Source organism: Carettochelys insculpta, chromosome 14 (assembly GCF_033958435.1).
Source record: "Carettochelys insculpta isolate YL-2023 chromosome 14, ASM3395843v1, whole genome shotgun sequence".
Lineage (NCBI taxonomy): Eukaryota > Metazoa > Chordata > Testudines > Carettochelyidae > Carettochelys > Carettochelys insculpta.
This window is the reverse complement of record NC_134150.1, coordinates 43,098,401-43,126,099: the sequence shown is the minus strand read 5'-3', so window position 1 is coordinate 43,126,099 and position 27,699 is coordinate 43,098,401. Positions and strand designations below refer to the sequence as shown.

General features: G+C 52.8%; 1 protein-coding gene across 2 annotated transcripts in view; it reads right to left on the bottom strand.

Annotated features, from left to right (window-relative positions):
- The window catches only part of TANGO6 (transport and golgi organization 6 homolog), a 76,481-nt gene that overhangs the window by 36,845 nt on the left and 11,937 nt on the right, over positions 1-27,699 (bottom strand). For both annotated transcript variants that reach the window (XM_075008524.1, XM_075008525.1), the window contains exons 6-14: positions 27,270-27,432; positions 25,421-25,503; positions 18,800-18,912; positions 17,124-17,300; positions 12,205-12,331; positions 10,840-11,004; positions 8,413-8,547; positions 5,579-6,115; positions 4,272-4,329 (exon numbers count right to left, since the gene is read on the bottom strand). In XM_075008524.1, the coding sequence (XP_074864625.1) occupies positions 4,272-4,329; positions 5,579-6,115; positions 8,413-8,547; positions 10,840-11,004; positions 12,205-12,331; positions 17,124-17,300; positions 18,800-18,912; positions 25,421-25,503; positions 27,270-27,432 (1,558 nt within the window). The remainder of the gene's footprint in view (positions 1-4,271; positions 4,330-5,578; positions 6,116-8,412; positions 8,548-10,839; positions 11,005-12,204; positions 12,332-17,123; positions 17,301-18,799; positions 18,913-25,420; positions 25,504-27,269; positions 27,433-27,699) is intronic.

Genomic DNA, 27,699 nt, shown 5'->3' with positions numbered 1-27,699 from the left:
ATTTCCAAAGGGTGGCTCTTTCAGGGAACCAGTTACAGAAGCAAACATGCTGGTTCTCTTATCTTGTTCTTGATCCAGCCAACAGCAGCAGCAGAGACAGGGACTGAGGAGTTGGGAATTTTTAAGGAGCCAGTCTTAACCATGTGCTCCAGCTAGCTCCAAGGTGCAATCAAACCACCCCAGATGCCTCTCTTCTCAGCTTCCTGCTGCACTGCGGCGGAGGTTCAGAGACAGCATTAACCAACTGTACAGTCAACAGGGTTTTCCTCCTCCACACTTGTCTCTCAAGCAATATATTGCTCACCCCTCTAAGAATCTCACTCAGGCCGCATCTACACTATGAGAAAATCAAGTTTATTAATATTGATTTTGTAACTCTGGAATTTAGAAATTCGATTTGGACAACCCACACCTCCCCATGTGCGCCGCAAGAAGTCGACTTATTGCTGCCACTCTAACATTGGCAAACATCGAATGTTGCAGTAGTGCATTCTGGGAACCTGTCCCACAGTTCCCTCATCCCCATAGCATTCTGGGTATGCTCACTGGTCTTTGACACCATCTTCCCACATTGATTGTCTTCATTCCCCTCCCATGCTAAGCAAAAGGTCCATTTTTGCCAGTCAGCAGGAAGGAAAAGTAGGGCATCAGGCAAAGATGGCAGAGTTAACAGAAATCTCCTTCTTCTGTAATTGAATTATCAAGGATTTCATAAAAATCAGCATGTGTGTCTTCTCAGCTGGCCATCCACTGACTGTCCCCCCCATTCCCATGATTGTAGCCGATCCCTGAAAATAACCAAGGGACAATGAAAAGCTTGAAGAAAGAGTTGCTAGTAAAGTTTTTGAAAGAAGAGTTGCTGAGGGAAGGGTATTTGGCTTCTCTGTTCATTATACAGCTTTTGTGTACAGTCTGTGTTCTCAACTGGCCTTCTACCCACTCTTCCCTGCATGAAGGGGTGCAAAGTTAGAAGAAAGAGGATAGGAAAGGTTAGGAAAAAGATTTTATAACAAAAACATCAAAGATTTTGCAAAAAGCAGCAGGTGTCTGCAACAGGCAGCGAGACCCCACAAACATTTTTTGCAAGTGGGGCTGTTCTACCACCCCTGAAAATCTTAGCTACTGGGGAAACTCCCCCTGCCCACCATCTGCAGCAAGCCCCCCAATATCTTAGCTGCTGGGAGAGACCTCCCCTGGTGGCAGCAAGCCCCCGGTCCTTGTTGGGGCAGGGGGAGGGGAGTTTTCAGTGGGGGGCCAGCTGCAGTAGTCCCTCCAAGAACGTTAGCCGCTGGGGGAGACTACTCCACGGCAGCATCAAGTCCCTGAATATCTTAGTCACTGAGGGAGACGTTCCCCAGGTGCCTGCGAGCCCCTCACCACGTGGAAGCTGCTGGGCAGCACGGTCAGCTCTGAACGGCAGGCACGTCCTTCCATGGGCTCGGGGGCAAGCCATGTGATGTGGCTGGGCGCGGGAAAGTTCCAGACTGTGTGGTGCCTCGCGGGGGGCCTGCGCCAAATGTCAATGGCTGGAAAGAAGCTTCTCAGCCTCTCATACAAGCACGACCCTCACCCACAGCCTAGCGGCCACGTGGTACAGAGGGGCAGTGGCTGGCACCAGGCAGTGCAGAAAAACCCAGCTGGCAGAGGTAGTACAGAACCATGAAATCCACGCTGGAGATTACGGTCGGGGTAGATGTGCTCAAAGCACGGATAGCTGAGAAAGACAGACCTTTTGCAGCCCCCCATACAAGCCGCACCCCACAGCCACAGGCTTCCTAGTGCTGAAGTGAAACCGTCTTCCTGCACGCCTGGAGAGCAGTGGAGATGGAAGAGGCCAGAGCAGAGCACTGCGGGGAATCTCTGGAAGCTAATGAATTCGATTTGAAGACCTGGAGCTTCCACACTACCTTTCACTCAAACGGAGTGCTACACCCACCTGGTTCCGACAGCATTATGCTATAGCTATTAAATGGATTTTAGGGCTCCCTAAATCCAGCTCAAGGTATTTACAGTGAAGACAGGCACTTGGTACAGTCGAGCTAACTGCCTGAAATCGGAATTTATCTGGTAGTGTAGATACTGCCTCGGACTTTGCTTCCAAAGGAGCACTGCTCCCTCTTGCACACAAGAAAGATGTTTCTGCTGCTCGGAGAGACCTGGTCCCCAGGTGGAAACAATGCACATATACGAGACTGACTAGGTATGCACACTGCTGCCATAAACGCAGCATGGCGCTGCCTGGGAAAAATGGAGAGAGGTGAGAGGCAATGGATAAAGAACCAGCTCGAGTGAGGCCAGGCTGCTTTCACTTGGGACTGAAAAGGGTCAGAGAGATCCCAGAACGTGGCCCACAGTAGCTTGGACAGGATGGCAGGAGCTTGGCCAGTCAGATTATGTCCTAATCTTTCCATCCCCGTGCTCACCTAAGCATTGCCAGTGCTGCGTTCCAGGGGGCTAATAAACCCTGTTCTGTTGGGAAATGTTTGCCCGGCATCACTGCAAGAACCCAGCAACACCTGGCTGGTTTCCTACCTTTCGGATTACAGCGATCTCAGAGGGCTCCCAGAAAGCACCTGCTGATCCCCTCGTGGACTGGCCTGCAGAGAGCAGGGTGCTGGCAGAACAAGGCCCTCCCTGACGTTGCCAGTGGGGTTTCAACGCGGATCAACATAAGGAGAGATGTGAAGGACACAAACAGGGGACTGCTTTTTCCTCACCAAGCTGCAGGCCAGTACCAAGTGAGTGCCCATGTCACTGTGCAACTAGAGACTGTGGAGGAGATGCTAACCCCCACTCACCATTAGCAGGCGAGCCGGAGGCTGGGCGCTGTTCGACCGCTGGCAACAAGGAGCCCACAGACGGGGCAGAGAAGTTTCCTATCACAACCAGTCTAATTGCAATTCTTGGGCTTCTTTCTTCCTTCTGTCCTCTCTGAGCCAGGGAGGCGACAGAGCAGGGCCACCCACGCCATAGCAGCACGGGGGCCAGCTAAACCCTTTGTGTGACGGTGGGGCAGCCTCCAGCCATTACGCTGTAGTGTCACACGTGTATGCAAGGGTGGCACTTGGCTTTGCATTCTCCCCTGCCACTGTCTTCCCTCGAAGCCATTTTACCTCATGTGCCCAAAATCTGGAGCTCTCCTCATACTGTCATTGAGTGGGCTTGAGCAACACCTGTCCCTGCTGCGTTGCACCACAGCCACCCTCCGAGGGCGGGACGCAGAGGAGCACGAGGCAGAGTGGCTAGGAGAGTGCCAGAACGGCACAGCTGTTACGACTGAGAAGGGAGCCAGGCCTGAGAATGTCACATTTCCACCCGCTCTCACCAAAGAGCCTGGTTCATCTATTGCCATGGCCAGGCTTCCCGTGCAGCTGCCCAGGAGAGATTCCAATGCCAGCTGGCTGCTTAGCCGAGTGCGCCCAGCTCAGTGCTTTGCTTCTGTTGGTGGTGCACATTCACACAGGCCTGAGTGCACATAAAAGCTTCTTCCACACACGGATGGGAAAAATCAGCAGATGGAGGGACAGGATTAGGGGGAAGGCTGGTCATGACCCAAGCAGCCACTCTGCTGGAAGTCCTGCCCCAGGCGAGAACAACGCTTACACTAGGCTGTCCTGAGCTGGGTAATCTGCCCACAGCACGGGGGTAGGAAAGCACCTCCCTTGCAGAAAGGCTACAGCCACACACCCGGGGGGGTTACAGTGCCCTGCGTGAGGCTGGCACCGTCACTGCACTCAAAGAACCTTTCCGCCAACTCACTTTGGCAGGCCAGCACACAGGCAGCAAGGAGGCCTGCTGGCACTGCTCCCTGCCCGCGGGCAAGCAGCAGAAGGCTGCTTATTGCTCTAAGCTCACGGCCCAGTTGCCATAGCCCCCAAGGGGCTACGGAGGAGACTGCTCCCTGGTGCGCTAGAGGGCAGAGCGATGTGCTCGTGTAGCACAGCAGTAGGCTTCTGCTGGGTGTGGCGCACATGCCCTTGGGAGGCCAGGCAATACACCTATTCCGAGATGGGAAAGCAGGCACCACGCCGAAGGTCACAGAGCGAGATTAGAACCAGCAGTTCCTGGCTCCTGAGCCTATGCTGAGATCTTGCCACATGCCAGGCAGTGATCCCTGGGCGGCTTCCATGGCAGCTGCCTTTGCTCAGACATGTCTAGGAACTGAATGGAGAAGGGTTCTGCATGACGGACACAACGTGCACTTTTAACCACCACCACCTCCTCAGAAGAACGTCAGACACCGCACCCTGCGACGTGGGCACCGCACTCACCTTGAATAGCGGAAAGGTACACAAAGGAGTCCTCGTGTTCCAGATTTTCCAGGAAAACCTGGAGGACAAACCACACCAGTGACTTTCCAAGGACTCTGAGCCTCATGTTCTAAGACAGCTCCAGCCCCGCATATGCAGGGGCATTATCTGCACCTCCCCATTTTTTTGGCTGGCCCCCACCACCTCTGAGTGAGCGAAGCCTTAGTACCTTGTGGTCAAGCAGGAGTTGCAAGCAAGGCCCTGTGGGGAAGCAGCTTCTCTCTTCACCTTGTGGGCAAGTTTGGAGCAAAAGAAAATTTTGAAATGCTAAACTTTGACAGCAACTAGCTGTTCTACCTCCTCCTGAGCTCACGGCGTGCCTCTGCAGACAGCGGCAAGAGACCCAGACGCTGGCTGGGCACTTCTGCCAGCAGTGAAATAGTGAATGCTAACAAATTATCAGAGCCAGGGCTCATACTCAGCACCCTGCTGAGATCAATATGGAAGTTTACACCTCTCAGAGCTGTCCCATGAGTCACTTCCAGCAGCGCCATGGACTGCAGGTGGCTCCGGTTAAAGGGTTTGAGCTTGGGTCATGGCTAGCATAAATGTCATGCTGATTCTTGAAATCTGCAAGAGAGAGAGACTGACTCCTCAGCCACCCACCTCTGCGGCAGAGGCTTGCAGCTGAAGGCTGGAGAGTGGCTCAGGAATCTCCTCTCAGCCCTGCCACAGCATGGGAGACAATTTGTTTCCTGACCTATGCGCAGAGATGATGGGAAGTCTTCACTCACAGCAATCTGTGAGCACTTTCCAGCTTTAACTCTGGTTCCTCTCCTTTCGCCTCTGTGAAAAACGGAAGTGACCGCTGCTTACTCCTGAGCCCAGGACTAAGGGGCAGAGGTGGGGCATTAGAGGCCACTGTGGGAAAGGTGCCCCAGGACACTAGCCATCTTGGGCCAGGGGAACCTTGTTAATCTCGTGTTAGCAGGCTCAACAACTGTGTACCATCGCTTCACATTTACTGCCTCTGGGGTGGGGAGGAGAAAGAACACAGTAGGGGCTGCTGGGCCCATGGGCAGGCTGGAGGCTGAAGTCTGCAGAAAAATCCTGTCACCCAGGGATCCGTGTGCTCATCTCAGAAATGTGCACAGCCAGCCTGAGCTACTTCCCAGTGCCCACCTTGTGCCACCTGTGCTGTCATGTAAGGAGCAAGACGACAAGCCTCTAAGCGTGACCCTAGGTAGTGTGCGCTCAGTGTCATCAGGGAAACAGGGCACTAAACCAGCGCCAGCTGTAAGCAAGCTTTAGTCCTGAGTTCTGCCTACCTTGAGAAGTTTCTCCTGGGCCTTGAGTGCGTCTGGATCCCTCTGCTCTACCAACCGGCAGAGACTCCGCAGGGCAGCGGCCCGCAGTGGGATTTCAGGCTCATAGGCTGCTAAGAGGAGCTCGTGGAGCCGCTGGGGGGTGTGGGCTGCAGGAGCACTCCCAGAAGGGTGCGTTTTCCGCCCAGTGGATTCCCCATTCTCTCCTTGAGGAACGGACCTCTGGCCCACGCTGCTCTTTGTGCAGCTGGAATGTTCATTACTCTGCGGCTGTCCCAGGCTGAGCCCCGCTGTTTCGGCCTCAAGTCTTTCTGTGGGGTTTGTGTGGGTCTGTCCTCCCAACCCGCTTGACCCTGTCTTTTTCCCCAGGGTGCTCTGGGCAGCGGGGCCAACGGCTTGGGTGGAGAAGGCTCCGTGAGTGCAGATGGTGATGCGCAGATCAGCTGCAAGCTCCTGGATGACAGGCTCAGGATGAATGCAGGAGAGCTCCTCCAACAGGGGCACCAGCTGCTTTAGGATGGCAAAGTCTCCCGATTTCAGCTGAAAGAAGAACACAGCTGTCACTGGCACAGCTCAAAATGAGAGCACGCCCTGGCACAGTGAGCGGTGGAGCCAATCTAGTAACAAACCACAATAACTGCACAGCGTGGATTTGAGGGTGATGGGTCAGGCAGCAACGTGCCCCAGCCAGAGGTGTGAGCATGGGGGTGCGGTGGGGGGGAATTATAGGACAGCAGGCCTGCACTTTCCCTTGCCCTCCCCACACGGGGACTGGCTAGCAGGAGGCTAAGACCCCCACCACGCCATGCAGCATTTCAGACAGTGATTTTCCATATGCTGGAAGTGACCTGGTTTCTGCAAAGCTTCACTTCTTCCTTCTCCTATGCAGCCTCCACTGCCTCTGCCACAGTCTGCTTGCCGTGCAGCGTCAGCTCTCCCCCAGGAGGCATTTACTCAGGCCTTGTGTTCACAGTAGCACGTACAAAAGGAACATGCAATGCACAGCTGCAGTCCCTTGACCTGCTAGACAGCTGTGTCCAACTGCATCCCCATGGCTCACAATCTGTGCAGGTAAAGCTGAGCACAGGTGCTCAGACATGACCATCACACCGCAAGATCATCTACTCTACCTGTGCTACAGTGAAAGCAGTGATTGCCTGGCCCTCAGTATCTGCAAGGAGCCACATATAGGAAGTCACTAGATGAGGTGCCTGAACATTTCATGGTTATCAAAAACACTGCATGTGTGTCATCCTCCCTGGAGAGGAACATGCACTGGGACACAGAGGGCTTCTCAGATTGCCCATTCCACGAGCCCAAGGTCAGAAGGAAGTCCTGTGATCATCTCCTCTGACCTCCTGTATCACGCAAGCCCCGGGGCTGCCCTGAACTGGTTCCTGTCTGAACGAGAGCGCATTACTCAGAAAAACACCCCCCAGCAGCTCCGCCTGCCCTTGGTATGACTCAGGGAATGAGGCAGTTGACTACCAGGTGAATTTCGTTGCCCACCAAAAGTTCACTATTATTCCTGTGCCTGCTTAATATGCAGGACGTCTTCCTATGACTTTTGTGTATTGTGTACGTTTCCCCTAGGTGACTTTCGGGAACGGTCAGGCACCTGAGGAGCAGCACGCTCACAAGAGGCTATACACGTGCACATGAGATTACAAAAGAACATGGCGTGCCAGTGTAAAGACGAGGATCATGTGTACATGGTGGCAGACTCAGGGTTCCGCACGAAGCTAGCTGGTACTTCATGCCTCGTGAGCAACCAGCTGGGCAGGATTTTTGTACGTCACTTCCTAGGTTTATTTAGTTTAGGGGAAAAAAATGCCCAAAGAAGATTGATTCTCAGGACTTGGGAGCAGCCAGCATTTGAAGTCTGGCAACAGTACGGCTGCAAATTCCACAATCTGGATCTAAGTGGGAAAACATCACCTGAGCAACCTTCCCCCGGACCAGGAATCCCAAGACAGGGCCCTGTTCCCTTACACTCGAAGGCTTAAGAGTTGTGTAGGTAGGGAAGACATTTTCTGCCTTCCCAGCAGTGGCTCCCCCTCCTGTGCCCCTTACAAACCACATGCAGGGTCACTATCTTCTTTGTACTTTAGAAGATGAACAGAATTCAGCAAAGGAAAAAGGAGAGTAGTTTGCTGACATGGGCACCCAGGCCATGCTCCTTCACTGGGTCTGTTTGCAGAGGTTGGGCTTAGTGGCTTTCTTACTCGACACAGACCACATTACAAAGAGACCTCAGTGAAATGCGTGAACGGACGGAGAAATAGGCTGAGGTATGAAGCAGGATCCCAGCAGCGCAAAGATGGGTGGTGGCACGAAAATGCTTCCCAGACAGACACAAGTGTAACCTCTTGCATAAAGGTGATGCTTAAACCGCTCAGCTGTGAATCAGCTGGTCCCTCTGCTACACCACAGCTGCACCTGTCAACACGTTGCACACGAGGCCGCTCCAGCTGACACGACGGCACGAATCAATTTCTTGGCAACACATGCAGACAAAATTCAGCAGACGTGGGGAGGGAAAGGGGACAGGAGCATTGCAATATCCAGTGCCGAAGAGTCGTGGGCGGGGGGGTGGCATGTCTCCCCCAGGGCCAAGGTTTAGGTGTGGGAAGGGGGAAACAGCCGGTCTCAGGTTCCAAACTTTCAGTGGGACCTGATCTAAACTAACCACCCAGATCCAGGAAGTCTGGTGTTGCCTCTCAGGCAGCGTCCAGGCCATCATGCCCGTTCCAGAGCAACACCTGCACTGCTGGTCAGGGGCCCCTTTCATGCATTCGCGCCGTACGTACGCACACACCCATTGTGGCCTAGCTCACCTGCACCGCCCCTCCTAGCACGGCAGCCACGAGTCCCATGGACATGCTCAGAGTCTGTGCTTCCACGGTGCCTTCTGAACCCCGGGCTAGACTTGCACATGCGCGTTGCAAAGTAACTGCCACAAATTCCACCACCTGCCAAAGGAAGGGTGGGTGGGAGCAGAAGAAAAGGAGCGATCGCGTCATTCCAGCGAGAGACACATGAACCCCGCAACCTTCGATCCAAGCCCTACGATCACACCCCCAGGTACTGTGCCCCTTTGGCTGGCCTGCCGCTCAGGAGGCTGGAGGCACATGTCTGCCACAGAGGGGAACGTCGGCTTATTCAGGGCTCACAAGCTGCTTGGTGTTGCACCCTACACAAAAATGGGTCCTGCCTCAGAGCGCTCCCGGTGCGAGACCAGCTGGCAGATCCAATGGGGGAGGCGACAGCGCGGCTTTGCTTAATTTAAGTACAAGCTCTCTCGGGGGGCTCCAAGAAGCCATAGGAATCTGAGAAATACTTATAGCAAATTGCACGTATTTCTGCAGCTACAAGTCCCCGCAGCTGCTCAGATACTTCCAACTTGGCTTGCCTCATTTTCTTCACTAGAAAAAGCACCTCGGCAATCCTAAGCCTCAGCATTCTGGCTGCTTTAATTTCAACAGCAGACTTGGCTGTCAGCACCAAGAGTATGAGGCTGCAGCCAACCCAGCCTTCCCCCTCCCTCTCAGCCTTCAGATTTGAGACAGAAAAGTGATATTTCTGAAGCCTGATTCTTAAAACAGAAAACACTAACACCCCCGCCTGAGTCACACATGGCTGGTTTTAGCCCAGACTAGAAACCCCTTAAATGGCACACGCTGGAAGACTGGGCTATAAACAGCAACAGTGAGTTGGCTTCTGTCAAGGCTGAGTCCTTTATTCCAAGGGAAGCAGCATTTTAATTTGCTTTTACGCTGCAGTCCTTCACGGTCCCTGGACGAGGAAGATGATAATGCAGCTCACCGTGTTCCCGTGCAGGCCTCGCCGCTGGCAGAAACCCTGCAGGGTCTGCAGGGATCAGCAGGTTAGCTGCTCCCAAGAACTACCCCTTTTCTGACCTTAGCTGAGCAAACCATCAGCTAGAGATTTGTGCAGAGCGAAAGGCAGGAAGTGGGCAAGGACAGACGAGGTACTGAGAAGCAAAGGGCACTGGGTGCATTAGCTGATCACTGCTGGGAGGGATAAAGGCTTGGCCTTTTCCAGAAACACACTGAGGGTTCCAGCCCCCAGCCACGAACCCATCTCTAGGCACATTTCATCTGTTCCAAGTGCTCCCCAGCCATGCAGAGGCGGGATTAGCCCCCACTCACGCCATACCAAGCCTGCGGTCAGACAGGGTCAAGCAGCCAGCCCAGGTACACAACTTTCTGCAAACTTTAAAAACACAAACCCACTTCTTGCCTGACTGGCCTTGGCCCTCTCTATCTGGCAGTCCCTTGGCTTCCTGCCTGTCTAATGGAGCTGGTCACTGGCTCGGCTTTCAGTTCACTTCTTTCTTTGTACAACAGCAGCATGAAGCAGCGCAACTGAGAGGAGGCTCATTATTTGACTGCTGCTGTACAGGCAGCCTGGAGCACCCTACTGCAGCTTTGTGCTGGGCAGGGAAGATGAGTGGCAATTCATACCTCTTGCAGGGGGTTCAATGCAGAGCACCATCTGTGGGGCCCAAAATGGGATCTTCAGGTCTCTGATCACCATGCTGCACCTCCAGCAATCTGGGGCTCCTGACATCCCCTACTGGCAGGTCAGACGACCTCTGCCAGAGGGTAACAAGTGTGCTTGTTGTACAGGATAAATAACTGATTGGAAATGTCCCAACGTTATTCAGATTGCCAACGGAAGGGTGGCTGGCCCTGGGACCGGGGGAAAATACTGGCAATACTAGCCCAGAAGAAGGTGCTGTCGGAAGTGGCAGCAGAGCAGCAGGTAAGGCAAGGTCCCCTAGAGCAGTGGCGCTCATCCAGGGATCTGCAGACTCTGTTGAAGACTTCCAGGGGGGTCTGCACCTGTCTGAACTTGTTCAGAGGTCCGCAAGAGGAAAGCAGCTGAGAGCCACTGCCTGAAATGCTCAGCCCCAGCCTCTCCCGCGGGGGCCTGCTCGTGACTGGAGTAGTAGTGCTGGCTGCGGGAAGCCCAGCACTACTGCAGTTTCATCTACCCAAGCAGGTGTGTCTGGGCACCTCCCCTGAGGCCACAGAAGGAAACCGCCTCCTCAGTGCAGAAGTCAGTCCATGGATAGGCAACGGCCACATCCGGCTTCACGTGACAGTCTGCAGAACAGGTCCAACCAATGCTCACCTCGGGCCCCGCAGAGGACCATTCTGTGAGCCTCCGGTCCCACGGCATTTCCCACGCGTGAGGCATTGGCCGGTGCCACGGCCGCAGGCTCCGCCACAACCTACCTGTGCAATGTCTGTGAACACGGTGTCCGAGACGCTCTCGCACAGCATGGCCACCAGCTGCAGCACAAGCAGCTGCTTCTTCTGCCCCACCTCCACCAGACTTGCAGGGGAGAGGGGACTGGCCTCCAAGCCAGCCTCATCCTCTGCAGCCACACGCGTCAGCTCCTGCCAGGCACGGACAGAAACAAAGCTAACTACAGGGAATGGGTCTGAAGGCCATGGGTAGCAGCAGCCCCACCCACACGTGGGAACACCCAGCCAGCGGCTAACATCCCAGAGCATGGGCAGATTTAACAGCAGCCAAGTGCCGCAGAGCCGATGAGCCTATGAAGGCTGCTGCCGTCCTCGCCCTAGCCCGAATTCAGGGCAGGCTGCTCTGCACTGAAGTCTTGGGAGTCCTCTCCAGCCACAGTCCTGATGCCCAAGGGACCGTGTGCTGGCTCTGCTCTCCAGGCCCATGATCTCAGCCCCTCTCCTCAGACGGCCACTACCAGCCCCAAGCACTGCTGCTGGGCTCTGGAAGGAGCACCGAGAGCTTTCCCCCAAGCACAGGCGCTAGAGGGCTGCAAACCTGCCAGGCTCCTGCTTGCCCACTTGCTTTGGGGCTGGCCTCAGACACAGCAGAGGCCCTTTGACCCTGAGACAAGCTGGCTTTTAATTATTTCCTGGTTACAAAACAGACAGGCTTCCTGGTGTTGCCTAGGCACGCCCCTTGCTTCACACTGAAGTGCCCCCCCGTGCCGCCAGTGCCCCTTTCCATCCACACACAGGGAGAGCTCTTCTGGTGGCCATTTACAGAGACAAAGGAACACAGCGCTCTGTGCACAGCACAAGGGCCATTACACCATGTCACCAAGCCCAAACCAGGCTGGCAGGACACAGGTTCTACAATCAGCCTGGCAAGCAGGTGGGAGCCAAGCATGGGACCAAGGCAGTGGTGGCCAGGTTGGATATGAAGCTGTAGAAAGAAAAGGGAACAGGAGGCAGGGAGCTGGAGAAGGTCCAGTTCTTCTTGAAAGCCAAGGAAGAGGCACTCATCCTAGCCCCGACCGTCACCATTAAACCTCAGCCATGCTACCACTGTCAGAACAAGGGGGGGTTAATCCTTTCACGAACTAAGGACTCCAAGCGCCTGCTCATGGCTTCATACAGGAACTGCCGGGAAACACAGCTACCCTATGCCTGTGGCGGCTCCTTCCCTTCCCCTCCCCTCCCTGGAGATTTAGGGGAAAATCTCCCCTTCTTCCGTGTGGTGTGGAACCATCAGGCATGCAAAAGTGAACTCTGTGGTGTGCAAGGCACCTCTGAGACTCTTGTGCCCAGCACAGGCCAGGCTGCTTCTGACACTACACTACAGCATCTCACCTTTAAGCACCAGATGAAAAAGTCTCCAGTTAAGCCACTCTTCTGGCAGAGAGTCAACAGGTCCACCAACTGCTCCATCTGCCACTGCTCCAAGGAGACCTTCTGGTAGAGTGCCTCATCCTCGTCACTGAAACAGAGCCAGCACTGCACTCAACAGGGGCCCGCCCACTGTCTCTGGGGCTATGTCCACACTGGCACAAAACTTCAAAATGGCCATGCAAATGACCAAATGGAAGATTACTAATGAGGCGCTGAAATACATATTCAGCACCTCATTAGCATGCTGCCGGGCACAGCTCTTCAAAATTGCCACGTTTCTCTGCCACGTGGCTCATCCAGACCGGGGGGGGGGGGGGAGTCCTTTAAGGACCCCATCAACTTCGAAATCCCCTTATTCCGATCAGCTGATTTCGAATTGCCATGTTTTGCTCCTGCGTGGCTCATCCAGATGGGGGTCCTTTCTAAAGGACCCCGCCAACTTCAAAATCCCCTTATTCCTATCCTTATTCGAAAAGCACCCCCGTCTGGACGAGCCGCGCAGGAGCAAAAGGCAGCAGTTTCGAAGAGCCGTGCTGGCGACATGCTAATGAGGTGCTGAATGTGCATTTCAGCGCCTCATTAGTAATCTTCGATTTGGCCATCTGCATGGCCATTTCGAAGTTTTGTGCCAGTGTGGACATGGCCTGTGTGCTGGTTGTTGAACTGGACACAGCAAGGGCATTTCCCTGGCATGCTCGATCCCGAGGGCTTCAGAGAGAGGGCAGCCTTTCATCCTCCACCAAGATGCAGCAGCCAGCACACAGCAGTGCTATGGTCCCAGCAGGGAATAGCGTATCCAACAAGAGGGCCGGGAACTCAGAGGCAACATTACCTGAAGATGAAATTTAGTCTGGGCACCAGGACTAAGGGCTGTACTCATGCAAAAGGCATGAAGGGCTCTAATGGCCAATGGGTGACCCCGGCTATCCAGCCCACTCTGCGGGGGTGTCAGCTAGTCAGTGGTCGGGGACCTGGTTCTATGGCACACAGGTCTCAGTACTTCCCACAACCTCCCAGCCCACCTGTCACTCCAGACCGGGGAAGCAGGGAGGGTGTTTACACCGTTACATCACTCCCAGGCTGGTACCACAACTCACAGTACTGCACTCTGGCACAGGGGACAGCCCACAGATCGTTCAGTGTTGTGAAGCTGAAACGGCCGAGGATTCAGCTCACTAGTTAACCTATACTCATTACAAGCATAACCAGGGCAGAATCTAGGGACACCATATATTTAGCACATACACAGCCCTGCTGCGGAGAGCTGGACAAGAGCTAATTACTGCACACCACAGCCTGCAAGTGTTCCCCCACTATAAAAGAGGGCAACGAGGGTAAGGAGGCCTTGGCTCCATGCAGAGTAACTCCATCCACATTGCCAAGGCTGGGGTCTGACACGCACGTCGTTGAAGCAGTGCAAAGCCCTGGGCGACACTGATCTCAGCTCCAAGCAGGCTGAAGGAAGTGATGTCGAGTAACCCACATGGGGCTCTGCACCAGCTTCACTGATGGGTGCAGCCCTGTGGCAGACAGCTCTGAACTTGCCCACACTGCCAGCCAGTGACAAAGCAGGAACTCACGTGGTAACGCTGGCTTGGAGATACCTCCCCAAACAAGAGCTGTAGTGCTGGTGATAGGCTCTGCCTGGGCAGTGCTGGAACCTGCGCTTGGGGCACAGGCAGTGGCCGTATGACGCCGGGCAGCAGAGTGCCTGACCGCCTCCAGGGGCACTAGGTGTGTTCAGTGCCTGGGGCTCAGTCAGTCTATAGCAGAGGCAAGCGAGATACAGCCCACGGTCTGGATCTGGCCAATCAAGCCTTTGGATCTGGCCCATAGGCTGCCGGGACCCTCAGCCAGTCTCCCTGCCTGCCTGAGCCCCAGGCTGCTCAGCGTGGGTGGCTGCTGGGACCCTGTGCCTCTAGGTGCAGCATGCCACTTGCAGGAGGGGGACCTCTGGCGGTGCCCCCCACCCCCAGCACGCTCCTCACCACCCCCATTGGCCGGTGTCTAAGGTTGTGCTGGGGGCAGAGGCACCATGTGAAGTCCCCACCCCTTGGAGCATGCAGCACACACAGGCACAGGGCCCCAGCAACCGGCTGCTTTGAACTGCCTGGGGCTGTGGCAGGCACGAGCCTGCTGAGGGTCCCGCTGGGCTGCTGGCTGGGAACAGCCAAGATAAGCACCTCCCAGCCAGAGCTTGTATCTGGCACCGCCCCCCCAAGTCACCATCCAAACCCACTGCACACCTCCTGGCGCAGGCCACAACTCTCTCCCAGACCCTGCACTGCCTCCTACTGCGAGGGGTCCAGGGGTCCCCAAGCACTGCACACCATCTGCAGCCAGCAGCGACTCTCACTCAGCAGGTGGAACAGGAAGTCTGAGGCGACAGAGGCCAGCGCAGTGGAAAGGTGTCAGTACAGTGGCAGAGACAGTAATTCCATCCCTCCTGGGGAGAGGAGCCCCAGGGCATCCCATCTGGAGACTAGCCCCCTGCTCGCTCCTCCTCTCTCCCCTCAGCACAGCCTGCCTGCCTTCCAGCTCTCCCCTCCCCTGCTAACTGCCGCCCCAGATTGAAGCCAGCCGGGCTCTGCCCTGCTCTTTGTTCAGGGACAGTAACAGAGAAAGCCCTGCTAGTCTACATACTATCAAAACGAAAAAGCAGTAAAGTAGCACTTTAAAGATTAACAAAATAATTTATTAGGTGACGAGCTTTTGTGGGACAGACCCACTTCTTCAGAGCATAGCCAGACCAGACCAGACCAGACTCAATATTTAAGGCACAGAGAACCAAAAATAGTAATCAGGGTTGACAAATCAGACAAAAATTATCCAGATGAGCAAATCAGAGAGCAGCGGGGCGGGGGGGTTGGTCAAGAATTAGATTAAGCCATGTATGCCAAAGACCCCCTATAGTGTCCCAGAAAATTTGCATTCTGGTTCATGAGGTTGGGAGGTTTTCTGTAGGAGAGAACAGGCATGTCACCCAGGGCTTTCTGACAGGCCTGTTCTCTCCCAACCTTATGAGGATTCTCACCAACAGCCACAGTCTATACCGCAGGAACACAAGTCTGGGACTTTTCCTTGCAACAAAGCCTGCTGCCAGCTTTGTCCACACATCTATTCTGGGGATACCATCACTGGACCTAACCAGATTACTCACAGAATCACAGGCACTTTCTCATGTTCCTCTACTAACATCATATATGCCATCAAGTGCCAACAATGCCCAGATGCTTTGTATATTGGACAGACTTCAAACTCTCTCAGACAAAGAGTTAATGGGCACAAAACAGACATCAAAACACTCCTGATCCACAAACCAGTTAGTCTACATTTTAATGGAGTGGGCCATTCTGTTAATGACTTAAGCGTCTGGGTCTTATTGATGAAGAATTTTCACACTGCTTTGGAAAGAGAGGCTGCCGAACTCTCTTTCATATTCAAATTAGACACATTAACACATGGTTTGAACCAGAATGCAAATTTTCTGGGACACTATAGGGGCTCTTTGGCATACTTGGCTTAATCTAATTCTTGACTCCCCTCTCCCTGCCCCCCGCTCCTCTGCTCTCTGATTTGCTCACCTGGATAATTTTTTTCTGATTTGTCAACCTTGATTACTATTTTTGGTTCTCTGTGTCTTAAATATTGAGTCTGTTCTGGTCTGGCTATGGTCTGAAGAAGTGGGTCTGTCCCACGAAAGCTCACCTAATAAATTATGTTGTTAGTCTTGAAAGTGCTACTTTACTGCTTTTTTGTTCAGGGACAGGGGTGTTACCTGCCAGCTTAGGCTACAGACAGCAGGGGGTCATCCCCAGCCGGTGTGAGCTGCTCCACCTGTCACACACATGCATCCACCCCCAACTCCCATCAGACCTGCACCCCTCCTCTCCTGCACCTCCATCCCCTGCCCCAGGTCACAACCCAAATGCTCTGCACTCCCTCCTACACTCCTCCCTTGAGGTCTGAATCCAATCCCCTGCCCCAGGTCACCACCTAAAACTTCTGCCCCCAGGTCAAAAGTCCCACTTGCACCTTGCACCCGCTCCCCCAGACCAGAATCCTCTCCTGCACCCCAATACCCTATCCAGGTCACAACCCCCTTCTTCACCTGAACTTCCTCTCAAACCCCACAGTTTCGTGCACCCCAGATCTCCCTTCTGCACCCACCCTCCATCCCAGACCCCACATCTCCTCCACAGGAAAGTGCAGCCTTTGACTATTTCCCAAAATCTTAGAGTGGCCCCCATGAAAAATTACTGCCCACCCCACTCTACAGAGGCTGCCAGCGGGAGGCCAACTACCACCGGGTGATGATGCCAGATGTCCACTCCACTGCTCAGCCATTGGACAGGGATGACTTCAGACACAGCCAGTCTGGCTGGCATTTGAACTAGTCACCCAGCAGTGAAAGACCATTTCCTATTCCAAGGACCCTGAGCCATCCAGCCTCAGGACGAGGGGTACCAAGAAGAACTCAGTAATGCTAATAAAAGCCAAGCATTCACTTTACCCCTGATTCTATCGGTGTATCAGGGCTAAATGCTTCTCCACCTTCTCACCACATTGCTCCAGCAACATTGGGCTCTGTTAGCCTGGAAGGTTGAGGCCATGCAGGAAGTTCCACTCGCTAGAGCTTGGCACTCAGCGTAAATCATTGTCCATCCCTGCCTAGTGGGGACGCAACAAGGATTACAGCATCACCCACCTCCATGTGAACCCCACTCGCATGTTCTGCGCAGGTCGTGGACCTCTGCATGGGCCCCCCTCACTGACTGAGCCATAGAACAGCCAGCAGCATTGGATGAAGAGTTGCTCACTCGCTCTGCCTGCCAGTGGGTATAAGGCTGCTCATGCAGTATCACAACATGGTCTCTCACCTGATGGTCTCTCTGACCGCGATCGTGGCACCACCTCCACTAGCTACTTGAAACCGGCACAGTGGATGGAGAAGCTGCACGGTGGAGCCCAATCCTGCAAACCCTTCCAGCAGGGAGAGGGCCACCCCTCTCTCTGACTTCTCCAAGACCCACAGTAAGATCCCCTGGCATGGTGACCTGTCAAGAGACACAGGCCAAAGTAGAGTCCAGCTTCCACCACTGGCACACAGAGCAATGTAACAATGGTGTTTTGTGAGCTTCAGTACACAACAAATCCCATCAGAGCAAGCCGGTGGCCCAGGAAGGTGGCAGGTGAACACTGACATCTTGGAAAGTTCCCCAGATGCAGTGAACCCCAGGGAGGCGGCAGTTATTCATGTCAGCTTAGCAATGCATCACAATGGCTGCAGGAGAAGCCTGACGGCGTGAATGGAAGTGAATACACACAACAAAGACCACTTCCCCACCGGCCCTGGTGGGATTAGTGGCCGCTGGGCCTGAAGCCTGCCTGCAGTCACCCTCAGGGCACAGAGCTGCAGCCGAGGAAGAGAGTGCAGAGACAGAGCTGTAGAAGGCCGTAACCCTTGGGTGCACTCCAACAGCCGTTTCATGAAGGTGCTGGTCCCTGCCAGACTGGCCAGTGCTGAGCAGCTGCCATCCAGTTACCATTGCTGAATCCTTTGAAAGATACAGCTCCCTGCAGCTGCTTTAATTGGCGGCTTTCCTCCTTTTAAGGAGGTGTGAAATGAGGAATGATGTTTTTATGATGGCAACTGGCTGTCGCTGTGAAGGGCATTTTTGCAAAGCCCATGTGCCCCTCCTGGGATTAAAAATGGGGAAGGACTTGAGTAAACCTCCTGGCAATGTATGTACCAAAGAGATCTCCAAACCCACGCCGAGCAAGCCAAGAGGACACAGGGGCACAGACTCTGGCAGCTGTCTGCACTCAAGCAGTCAGCACATTATTGGTGCTACTCCAGCAGTGGGAGAACTCAGAGTTCAATGGCCAGGCAAGGAGCAGGTCTTGTGCGCCTTCGGGAAGAAGAGAATTAGCTAAAATGGGAAACAAGGGGTCCTGGGAGCACCAGGACATTCAGGTCCAGGAACTGAGAATTTATACAAAGCTCTCCCCAGTCCCTAACTCCTGCCTGCACACAAAACACGCCACACCCAGCCAAGTCACATGCCTCACACACATGGCCTTCCGCTGTGCCTGGGCAACCACAGTCCCCGTCTTGTAATCCCTTCCATGAAAGCCAAAACGTGAACAAACTACGCTCCCAGGGATGGCAGATCCCAGCATCCTGTGAGTAGATTGGCACCACCTCCAAGTACTACTGTAGTTTCTGAGTCACAGACAACCAAGATAAGCACTTACTCCAGCGGCGGCTCTGGTCTGCCATGTGTGTCGGACGTGCAGGGTCAGGGTTGAGTTTGAACGTGATCTCCTTGGGGCTGCACGCTTTGCCTTCAGTTATGACATATGGTACCAAATGTAGCTCTGGTGCTCAACCCAGGAGCGCCTTCTGGGCGCCTCCATCTCTGAGCAGCACTAAATCACTGATGTGTGTCTTGCAGCTGGGCCCCAAGCAGGAGGGCTCCCCAGCCCAGGACACAAAGCTGCATGCCGGGCATTACCGCATTCTTTGCCAAAAGGACTTCGCCACAGGCCTTACCGTAAGTGTGACACGTTCTGCTTGGTGAAACAATAGAGAGAAAAAATCACTCCCAACGCTGGCTGCAAGGATTCCAGCAATGCACCAGAGGGCTCATTCCCAACCACGTACACCTAGGGAGACAGAAGGGTCACATGTCTGCCTGGGGCGCAGAGGGAGGGCAGGGTGAAAGGCATCAGCATGCCTGGTAGGGACTGGCTTCTGAAAGTACAAGGTACGGACTGCTCTCAGCCCTTCTGAGTGTCAGTCCATATCCCCTGCCTGTTTGCTCAAAAGCACTGGAAGCAGCCTTCATCAGCACTGTCTTCTCCATACCCACCCAGGAACAGTCAGAGCTAGCTACAGCAGGGCGTTCTGCCATTCAGATATCACAGCCAGTCACTCATGGTAGGGGCTTAAAACCAGACGGCAGTGTGGGAAGAGACAAGGCTATATAAGCATGATGCACCCAGAGTCAGATTCCCACCGGGAGAGCGAACACGAGCAGTCTCTCGAAAGCGAAGGCTGGATGACGGCTGGACTGCTGTGTGCAAAGTGAGATATCCAAGGCAGAGGGCCTGGGAGCCAGGCAGCAGTCTGAGGAGACTTCAGAGTGACTGTTTCTCCTCCTCCCCCTTCATTTCCCAAAGCACCTACCCAGAGTTCTCCACCCACAGATGTTTCAAATATCAAATCCTCTACAGCAGCCTCGCCCTCCTCCAGGGCACTCACCTGCCAGAAAAGCAACACCCCACATCCCCCTTCCCTACCCCAAAGCCCAGGGACAGAGACCCTGCCAATCTTACAATGCACAGGGTTCACAGAACTCTCTCTAAATGAAACCCCCCTAAGACGGCAGTGGTAATAGCACTAATGTTATAGGTGCCCCGGGCAGAGGGCTGCAACACACAGGAAGTTCAGACTTAGGATTAGTTACGATTTCCCAGTGTTACAGTAAATGTCTAATCACAGGTATGTGGGTTTGGTTTGAAGTGGGGAGGGTACCAGGAAGAGACAAATAAAATGTCGAGCCTGTTAGCAAAGGGTTTGAGTTATTTTCAGGTCAGCAGGCTGGGAACCTGGGTTGCTTGGAGGGCACTGTTCCTTTAAACAAGACTATTCTGTCCTGCTCCAGTTCCCCCTGCAGTGGAAGGGCTAGCAGCTGATCCTAGAGTTTGAGCTAATCTCAGACTGCAGTGCACTGCCAAGCCGCTATTGCCTGTCAGGTGCAGAATGCCAGCGGAGTGCGAGCGAGAGGGCAGTGCAGGCGAGTCTTGAGGCAAGAGTATTTTGCTGGTGCTGATCCCTGTGGAGCCGAGCTGCCTAACCAGCAACTGTTACATACAAAGCCTTCCTGCTGAATTCCCAAGGAGCATTTCCCACTCAAGCATCAAATGACACCAGCTAGGCACAGAAACGTACACTTGCCAGCACAAGTCTCTATTGTTAAGTTCTGCTAATACCAAGACTAAAGCACCCAGCCATTAAGGACAGATCCACCCTGAACCATACAGGCATTTTCACAATGCGCACCAGTCGCAGAGCAGCCCCAGTCTGGTCTCTGCCATCCAGCTACTTCTAACAGAGCATGAATGCCTGAAGGATTAAAAGCTCACACACAAAGGCATCTTATGAAAGAGCCTCTCTCTAGCTTCTTGCAGTTAAATTCCATTGCTCTGGAAGTTGCCTTCTAGCACACAGTCTGGGACCACACAGCGGACAGCACGCTCCCCTGGCAGGACACGTAGCTAAGCCTCAGGGCCACTCGCTGCAGACTAGTAACAGGCTGAGACTGGCTTGAAGCTTGTTTTCTGCTAGCCCCCCAGCAGCTGTTTGCTGCTGTCCTCGCAGGAGAGGCTCAAGTCTCACCCTGGACTGGCCTATGAGGGCTTTACTCCCCCACACCATCCTGCACTAGCCAGGGTAGCTAAAAGGTGCCCATGGGCTCTCCAATGCAGCCAGCTGCCACTCTCCCTTTACTACAGGGATGCTACCCCGTCAATTACAGGTCTCCACAGTCAACATTTCACTTGATCCAAGCACCGCTCTGCATATGCAGACTCTGCAGGCTGCCACTCAAGGTGGCCATTCGCTACTTTAACCCCCCTTCAGCATTTCGTTGACCTGTGGGAAGAGGGGAGCAGAAAGCATGATACCTGAGTAGGCCCCTCTCGCTGCATCAGATTTCTGGACACAGCTCTGAGCAAAAGCATGAAGTTTGTCCCTAACAAGCTCAAAGACCACCACAAGGGAAGGTTAATTCCTCTCCGCAGCCACAGACCTCAGACCTGTGTTACCAATCCCCCATGCCCAACGCCATCACTGCTCTAAAGAGCCCATCTGAGCCCCTTGGACTTATTCCTCAGCGTGGCACTTCAGCAACAGAGGGTCAAGTCCACTGAGATGGAGCAGTTTTCTAGCAGCAGCTTCAAGAGCAATAAATCGCTGTTAGGAGGAGCTGCACATAAGATGCTGAGTCTGCACTACCCTCCCTGCCTGCTGCATTAACATTAACGACGGTCAGCTATTGGCAAAAGCTGACAGTGACAGGCTTATTCGTGTAGTAAGCTCATGTTTCCATCAGCTTTCCTGATCCCCCCCAACATCTCTTATAACCTGAACAAGAGTGCCCCCTCTGGTTTGGAGCAGGAAAGCCACCATGTTTCAGTGAAAACAAAAAAGCAGTAAAGCCGCATTTTAAAGACTAAGAAAATAATTTTGTTAGTCTTTGAAGTGCTACTTTACTGCTTTTTGTTTCGATAGTATATACACTAGCACAGCTCCCTCTCCGTTACCAATGTGTCAGTGAATTTTGGTAGCAAGTTGGCTCAATCACCACAAATGTGCTTTCAGACTTGGCCAGCTCATTCTCCTCCTGTTGATCTACGCCGTGCAACAGTGATTCTTGAAAGAAGATTCGTAAGTTACACTGCTAAAATGGTGCTAAAAATGGGAGAGATTACTTGTCTACAGTGCTGAAATTACATAACACAGAGGAATCCACACACTGCAGAGTAAGATAAGGGCCTCTGCTCATTGCTTGAAAGCTGAATTTAACGTTAGAATTCAGTTACCACCTTCTTCCTTTGCACAAGGGAAAACATCCTACTTACTCCGCAGGGTGTAATGAGATCGGGAACCTGGAAAGCACTATACTGTGGACCTCCCACATTGTCTGACTTCTCTTGTCAGGAGAAAACATCACGCCAGTAGCAGAGATAAAAGGAACTAACTGTATGTTTCCTTCTCACTATTCCATCAATGTTTTGAGTGTACCAGTTCAGATGGAAGGAATTCCATCCATAGTTCTGTTTCCTGCCAAGCATGGGGTAAGCAACAATGGTAAAAGGCAGGTTTTGTGGGAATTACACTCTGTTAGCACTCTTTTAGGAAGGTTAAAACTGAGAAAACACCTGGCAGATTACAACCTGGCAGACACATCATAAATGGAAACTGCAACCAGGAGCTAGAATGAAACTTTAGCTGGAGGCTCAAGTGGTTCACTTCAATGTTTTTGGGAACTTGGGGGGCTGTTTTGTTCATGAGCAAAGGTCAGCTAGGCTCAGAGGGGCGGCGTGCCAGTTTGCAGCTTCAGAAACAACAAGCAGTCCTGTAGCATGCTAAAGACTAACACATTAGGTAATTAGCTTTTGTGGGTAAGACCCACTTCCTTCACACTCAGAACCTGAGCAAGTGGCTCTTACCACAAAAGCTCATCGGGCCCATGAATTCCAGATGAATGAGGGCATCTCAGACAATCCAGAACTAAGAACTCCAAGCAACGATGAACGCACCACACCCCTAGATCAGTCATTCCAACAGTCAATTACCCCCCCACTGTAAAGCAGTCACACATGTTGAACTCCTCAGGTTTAGTTCCAGGAACAGGTATTAGATAACAGCCCTGAAGACTGAAGTTTCCTGTTTATCCAGGAAGAAGGATGACAGAAAGAGCTCGCAAGTTGCCCTCCAGGCATACGCCTCACTTCTGATGTAGGTGACAATCGTCTCCAGCAGCGAGGTAGGAAGTGTCTCCACAAACATTCGGCACTCCGGTGGAAACTGCCAACGTAATCACTGACTGGTATCAGCTATGATGTGGACAGCTGCACAGCCAACACTGGACAGAGACATTCATTCCACGCGAGTTGCCAACCAGCTGCCAGGGCACCGGTCACTGTCACCCTGTGAGAGAGCTATCAAGCTGCTTGCAGCGGCAGGAATGCAGACCAGGGCCTCAGTCTTTCAGGGACAGCTGGGGTGTTCATAGCGTGCAGACATCTACATGGTATGCGAACAGTGTTTACTTCTGTCAACGAGAATTCAAATCTGAGCGGAAGGGGACAGGTGTTGGCTATGTCCTTTGAGAGTCAGATTTCTGATACTCCCAAAATCAACACAAGCTTAGGCACACCTGAGTGACTGAGCCAACTTCCTCTGGAACCTGCCTTACCCACATCATCCCAAGCAAAAGGCTGAGCAGACAACAGCAACAGTTGCTGAGACAGTGATGCTGCAGCCTTCTGTGTTTTCCTGCCCACTTTACCTGGACATTTAGATATGCATTCCTGGCCAGTAAGACACTCCGTGAATTCTTTATCCAAGCTGGATGTCTCACCTCCTGACTTTGTTTACCCTGGGGCATAGAACACTGGGCAGCTAAAAAGAACAATGCATCCTTTATGGCTGAGCAGTGATATTTCTTTTCCCAATTCCTAACAGGCTTCACCTTGGTCGGTAACTGTATTCAGCCTGACAAAAGCCTTACAATAATACGTACTTCTGTTCTGTATTTGAGAAAAACAGATGATGTAGACACATCACATGACGACGATAACGTTCTTGCTGTTCACTAGTATCTCAAGAGAATATTACACAGCAGCTACTGAAGTTAGATATTTTTAAATCAGTAGGCCCAAGTAACTTGCATCCAAGAGTTGCACAAGAGCTAGCTCAGGAGCTTTCTGAATTATTGCTGGTGATTTTTAATAAGTCTTAGAACACTAAGGAGGTTACGAAGACTGGAAAAAAGCTAATAGCATGCCAATATTTCAAAAAGATAAACTGGATGACGTGGGTAACCACATGGGTAACGTCAGCCTGGCTTTGATCCCAGGTCACACAACACAGCAGCTGATACGGGACTTGATTAATAAAGAATTAAAGGAGGGCAGCAATTAAGACCACTCAACACGAGCTTCTGGAAAACAGATCCTGTCAGACTAAACTGACAATTTTTGGATGAGATTATCAGTTTGGTTGATAAAGGTAATAACGGCGATGTAGTGCACTTGACCTCTACAAGGTGTTTGACTGGGTACAGCACTGCATTTTGATAAAAAAATACAACCAGTATAAAATTAACATGGCACACGTCACCCTCATTGAGAGATGGCTGCGAAAAATGGAGAATGGCCAGCTGCCCTTTAGGGAGGCTGTAATGATGTCATTTGGAGCTGGGTGTAGAGTCCAGCACTTCCCACAGGATAGACAACCACACGCACACGATTCTATCCTGCGTAAAGGGCTGGACTCTACAACCGGCTCCAAATCACACAGTTACGGCTTCCCCAAAGAAGCAGTGGTGTGAGCCTCACTACCTGCTGCACAACTGTCTCCAGGAAGAACATGCCTATTTCACCCCAAGTGTGCCTCTGGGACAGGAGCCAAACAGCAAGTTCTCCTGTGCGGAATTAGCTGTGTGAAATTTCCCAGGAACGTTTGAGCATCAGCGCATGAAAAGCTCCTGAGGTGCCTCTGGGTCACATCAGAAAAGCAGCAGTCGCCCCACTGCTGTACTTTACACAGGGCCATTCTGCGGATTTGCCTACATGAACACGAGAGAGCCTGCACGCTGCAGCCTGCCATCAAGTCACTGTCCCCAGGGAGCTTGCGGAAGCACACTACCTGTGCAACACATTCCGGTTCAGTCCCATGTCAGAGAGGGTTAGACCAAAGCACATTAACCAACTTAACACGTGTCCACAGGGTGCACAGACTGAGCCTGCTGGAAGCTCTGGGGGGGGTAGATTCACATGCCAGCTTGCACAGACTAATTGTTTAGCTAGATAAGACATTATTGACTCTGCCCAGGCATGCTGAAACCTGAGAACAACTGGCAGAGTCACAGCTGGGCTGTAGTAAGAGCCGCCCCAGGAGCCTGCACTACTGTAGGGTGACTCGGACCTTCCACCTGTCCCTGGCAGCGGCCTGGGAGTTCCACCTCAGTCATCCTAGCAAAAGAAGGATGGTGCTACTGGCAGGGGTTGTGCTTCATGGCAAGGGAGCCTACTGTCTTACCCTTCCCACTACAAGCTGCAGCCTCCGCCAGCACCACTGTGTCTGCCCAAGGCTTGCAGGTAGGGGGGAGGATGCAGCAGCCCTGCTCCCCAAAACAACACCCATGTTAAAAAGTGAAGGGCCAAGACTCCCTTGGCCACCCTGGGTCTAGCGCTCCCAACTCTGTATTTCAGCATGGAGACTGCACTAGAGACCTTGTTCTCTTTTGGCAGCTTAAAATATTTGCATCAAGTGGCTGGGCAGGTGCCAGACTTGAAGGCTGACTCTTTCCTGGAATGCAGCTCTCTCTTCAATCCTCAGGCAGCAGCTACCCACCTTAGGGATCCAGCTCAGATACTGTACCTTGAACACATCTTCCACACAGCGGCTGAGCTCTGCCTCTTTCACCAGCACAGTCCCTGCAGGTAAGTCTTCCACTGCCATCTCTGGAAAAAAAAAAAAAAAACCACACAGCATGATCATCAGGACTCCGCTCCCATGGGCACCTTTACAGAGCCCGCTCTGGGAGCAGAAGCCACTGTTTCAGCACATTGCTCTAGTACCCAAAGGCAGTTTGATGGGGCAGCACTGGAACATGCATGTGCAGTTAGGTTAATGGACAACAGACAGAAGGAAGTGAAGAGCTCACAGTGAAATCAGAAGTCCCCCAGGATTAGACCTGGTTAACGCTACAAAGTTAAGCTGACAAATTTGCATTGATTTAGTTGTGCATATGCCTACACTTAAATCTACCTCCAATTTATATAAGTGCTCCATTATGCTGACATAGTAACACCGCCTCCTGGAGAGCTATTGAGCCATGCTTGATGTATTGAGGTTGATGCAGTGTGACCATAGACACTGTACTACGTATGTCAATTCTAGCAGTCTTCCAACTGCTGTCCCACAATGCCCAACAATGACCACTCTGGTCTCAGTCGTGAACTCCATGGAAGTCAGAAGCTGCCCCCACCTTTAAAGCCCTGAAAATTCTTGAAATGCCTTTTCCCAAGTGCCCAGAATAGTGAGCGCACCTACCAGCTCACCACTCAGCTGACCATGAAAGCTACACCAGAAACCTGCCACTGATCACTCACCACTATCTCAGACTTTGGGTAACTATATCTGAGGTGCATGGGTCTGGATGCAAGTGAGAAGCGAAAAAAAAGCTCTCATAGATGTGGCCCCTAAACAATAAGCAAAAAACTCAGGCAACTTGGGACAACAGGGTCCCCTGGCACCCCTCATCATAGCTAGAGAACCACACCGCTCATTGTAGCTGGAGAACCATCGCTGGTTCATCCCATGGAGGACAGGAGGGAGCCCTGAGCCTCGCAAGCAAGGCAAGCCTTGGACTGGATCCAGAACGTGGACCATAAGTTCCCCACCGCTGCTCTAGACTATTGTTATTTTAGATGCATGCTGTAAACTTTTAATAAAAAAGGATTTTCGGGGGGCTGAAGGGAGCACTGACATTGATAAGACAAAGGAGCTGTGCCCCATTGACTTACTCCTGAAACCAGCAGGAGAGGGGAAAATAGAAGTACAGGTTCGGAAAACCCTGAGTAATAGTGATCCAACTTATCTGGACAGAGCTATCAACTTGGCATTAAGGTTTACTTGCACTAAAAGAGGTCGTGGCACAACAGAGGAAGCACTGAGATCTGCTTTTCATTGTCCTGTGGAGGCGGCACAGGGGAGCCACACACAGCAGCTTGTTTATGCACACAGGAATATCCCCTGAATCCTCCTGACAGGCCCTGATGCGAGTTTGGTGGTAAGCTGCAATCTTCTACCAAAGGTTTCTAGGGATGACCACCTTACTTCTTCCCCCACCGCAGTGCACTGCCCCACCCCACTTAGCAGTAACGCTGTCAAACGCCATTGCTATACACAGGCCAGCAGCATACTGGCCCATTTCTGGGGGGTGGCGGATGGGCTGGGGCCACACTGTCAGTTGGGGGGGGGATAGTGTGCCCTTTCAGGGGGTGGAGGGTGCACTTGGCTCCCAAGGGGCCCTGGGCAGCAGGGGTGGGGCTGAGGGCTTGCCTACCCCAGCTCACCCACCCCCAGATATGAAGAGAGATTTCTCCATGGGATCCATTGCAGGAGATGTGTCCACAGGTGTAGGACAGAAAGAGAAACCAGTCTGCCCTTCTCAATGGGAGGTTTTGCCTGGTCTGTTGTAGGACAAAGAGAGAGACGCTGTTACCTGCCACATCCCTGCACAGGAGAAGTGGTGCTAGCATAGGACAGAGCAGGTATTTCACTGCCAGCTGATGGTGTTCTCTGGCCATGGTCAGAACGGCAGTGGTGGCAACTCGTTGGAACTGGTGGGCTGCCAGCTTATCCTGAATGTGCAGTAAGTCTAGAATCTGGAATGGAAAGGACACGTCCAGAACAGCCAGGAAGCAAAGAGCAGCAGCTAACCTTTAGCCAGCAGGTAAGACTGAGGAGCCCTATTAAGTTTGTTTAAACTGGGGGCCATGCCAGTGGAGATGAGTGACAGCCATGAATCCGAGGAGGAAGGGCTCCTCCCCAGCGCGTGCTGCAGCGAAGGGGGGTGAAATCGTCACCTAATGAGGACAGAGAAGACCATTCAATTCACAAAAGGAGCAGGCAGTTTGGCCAACTCAAACATT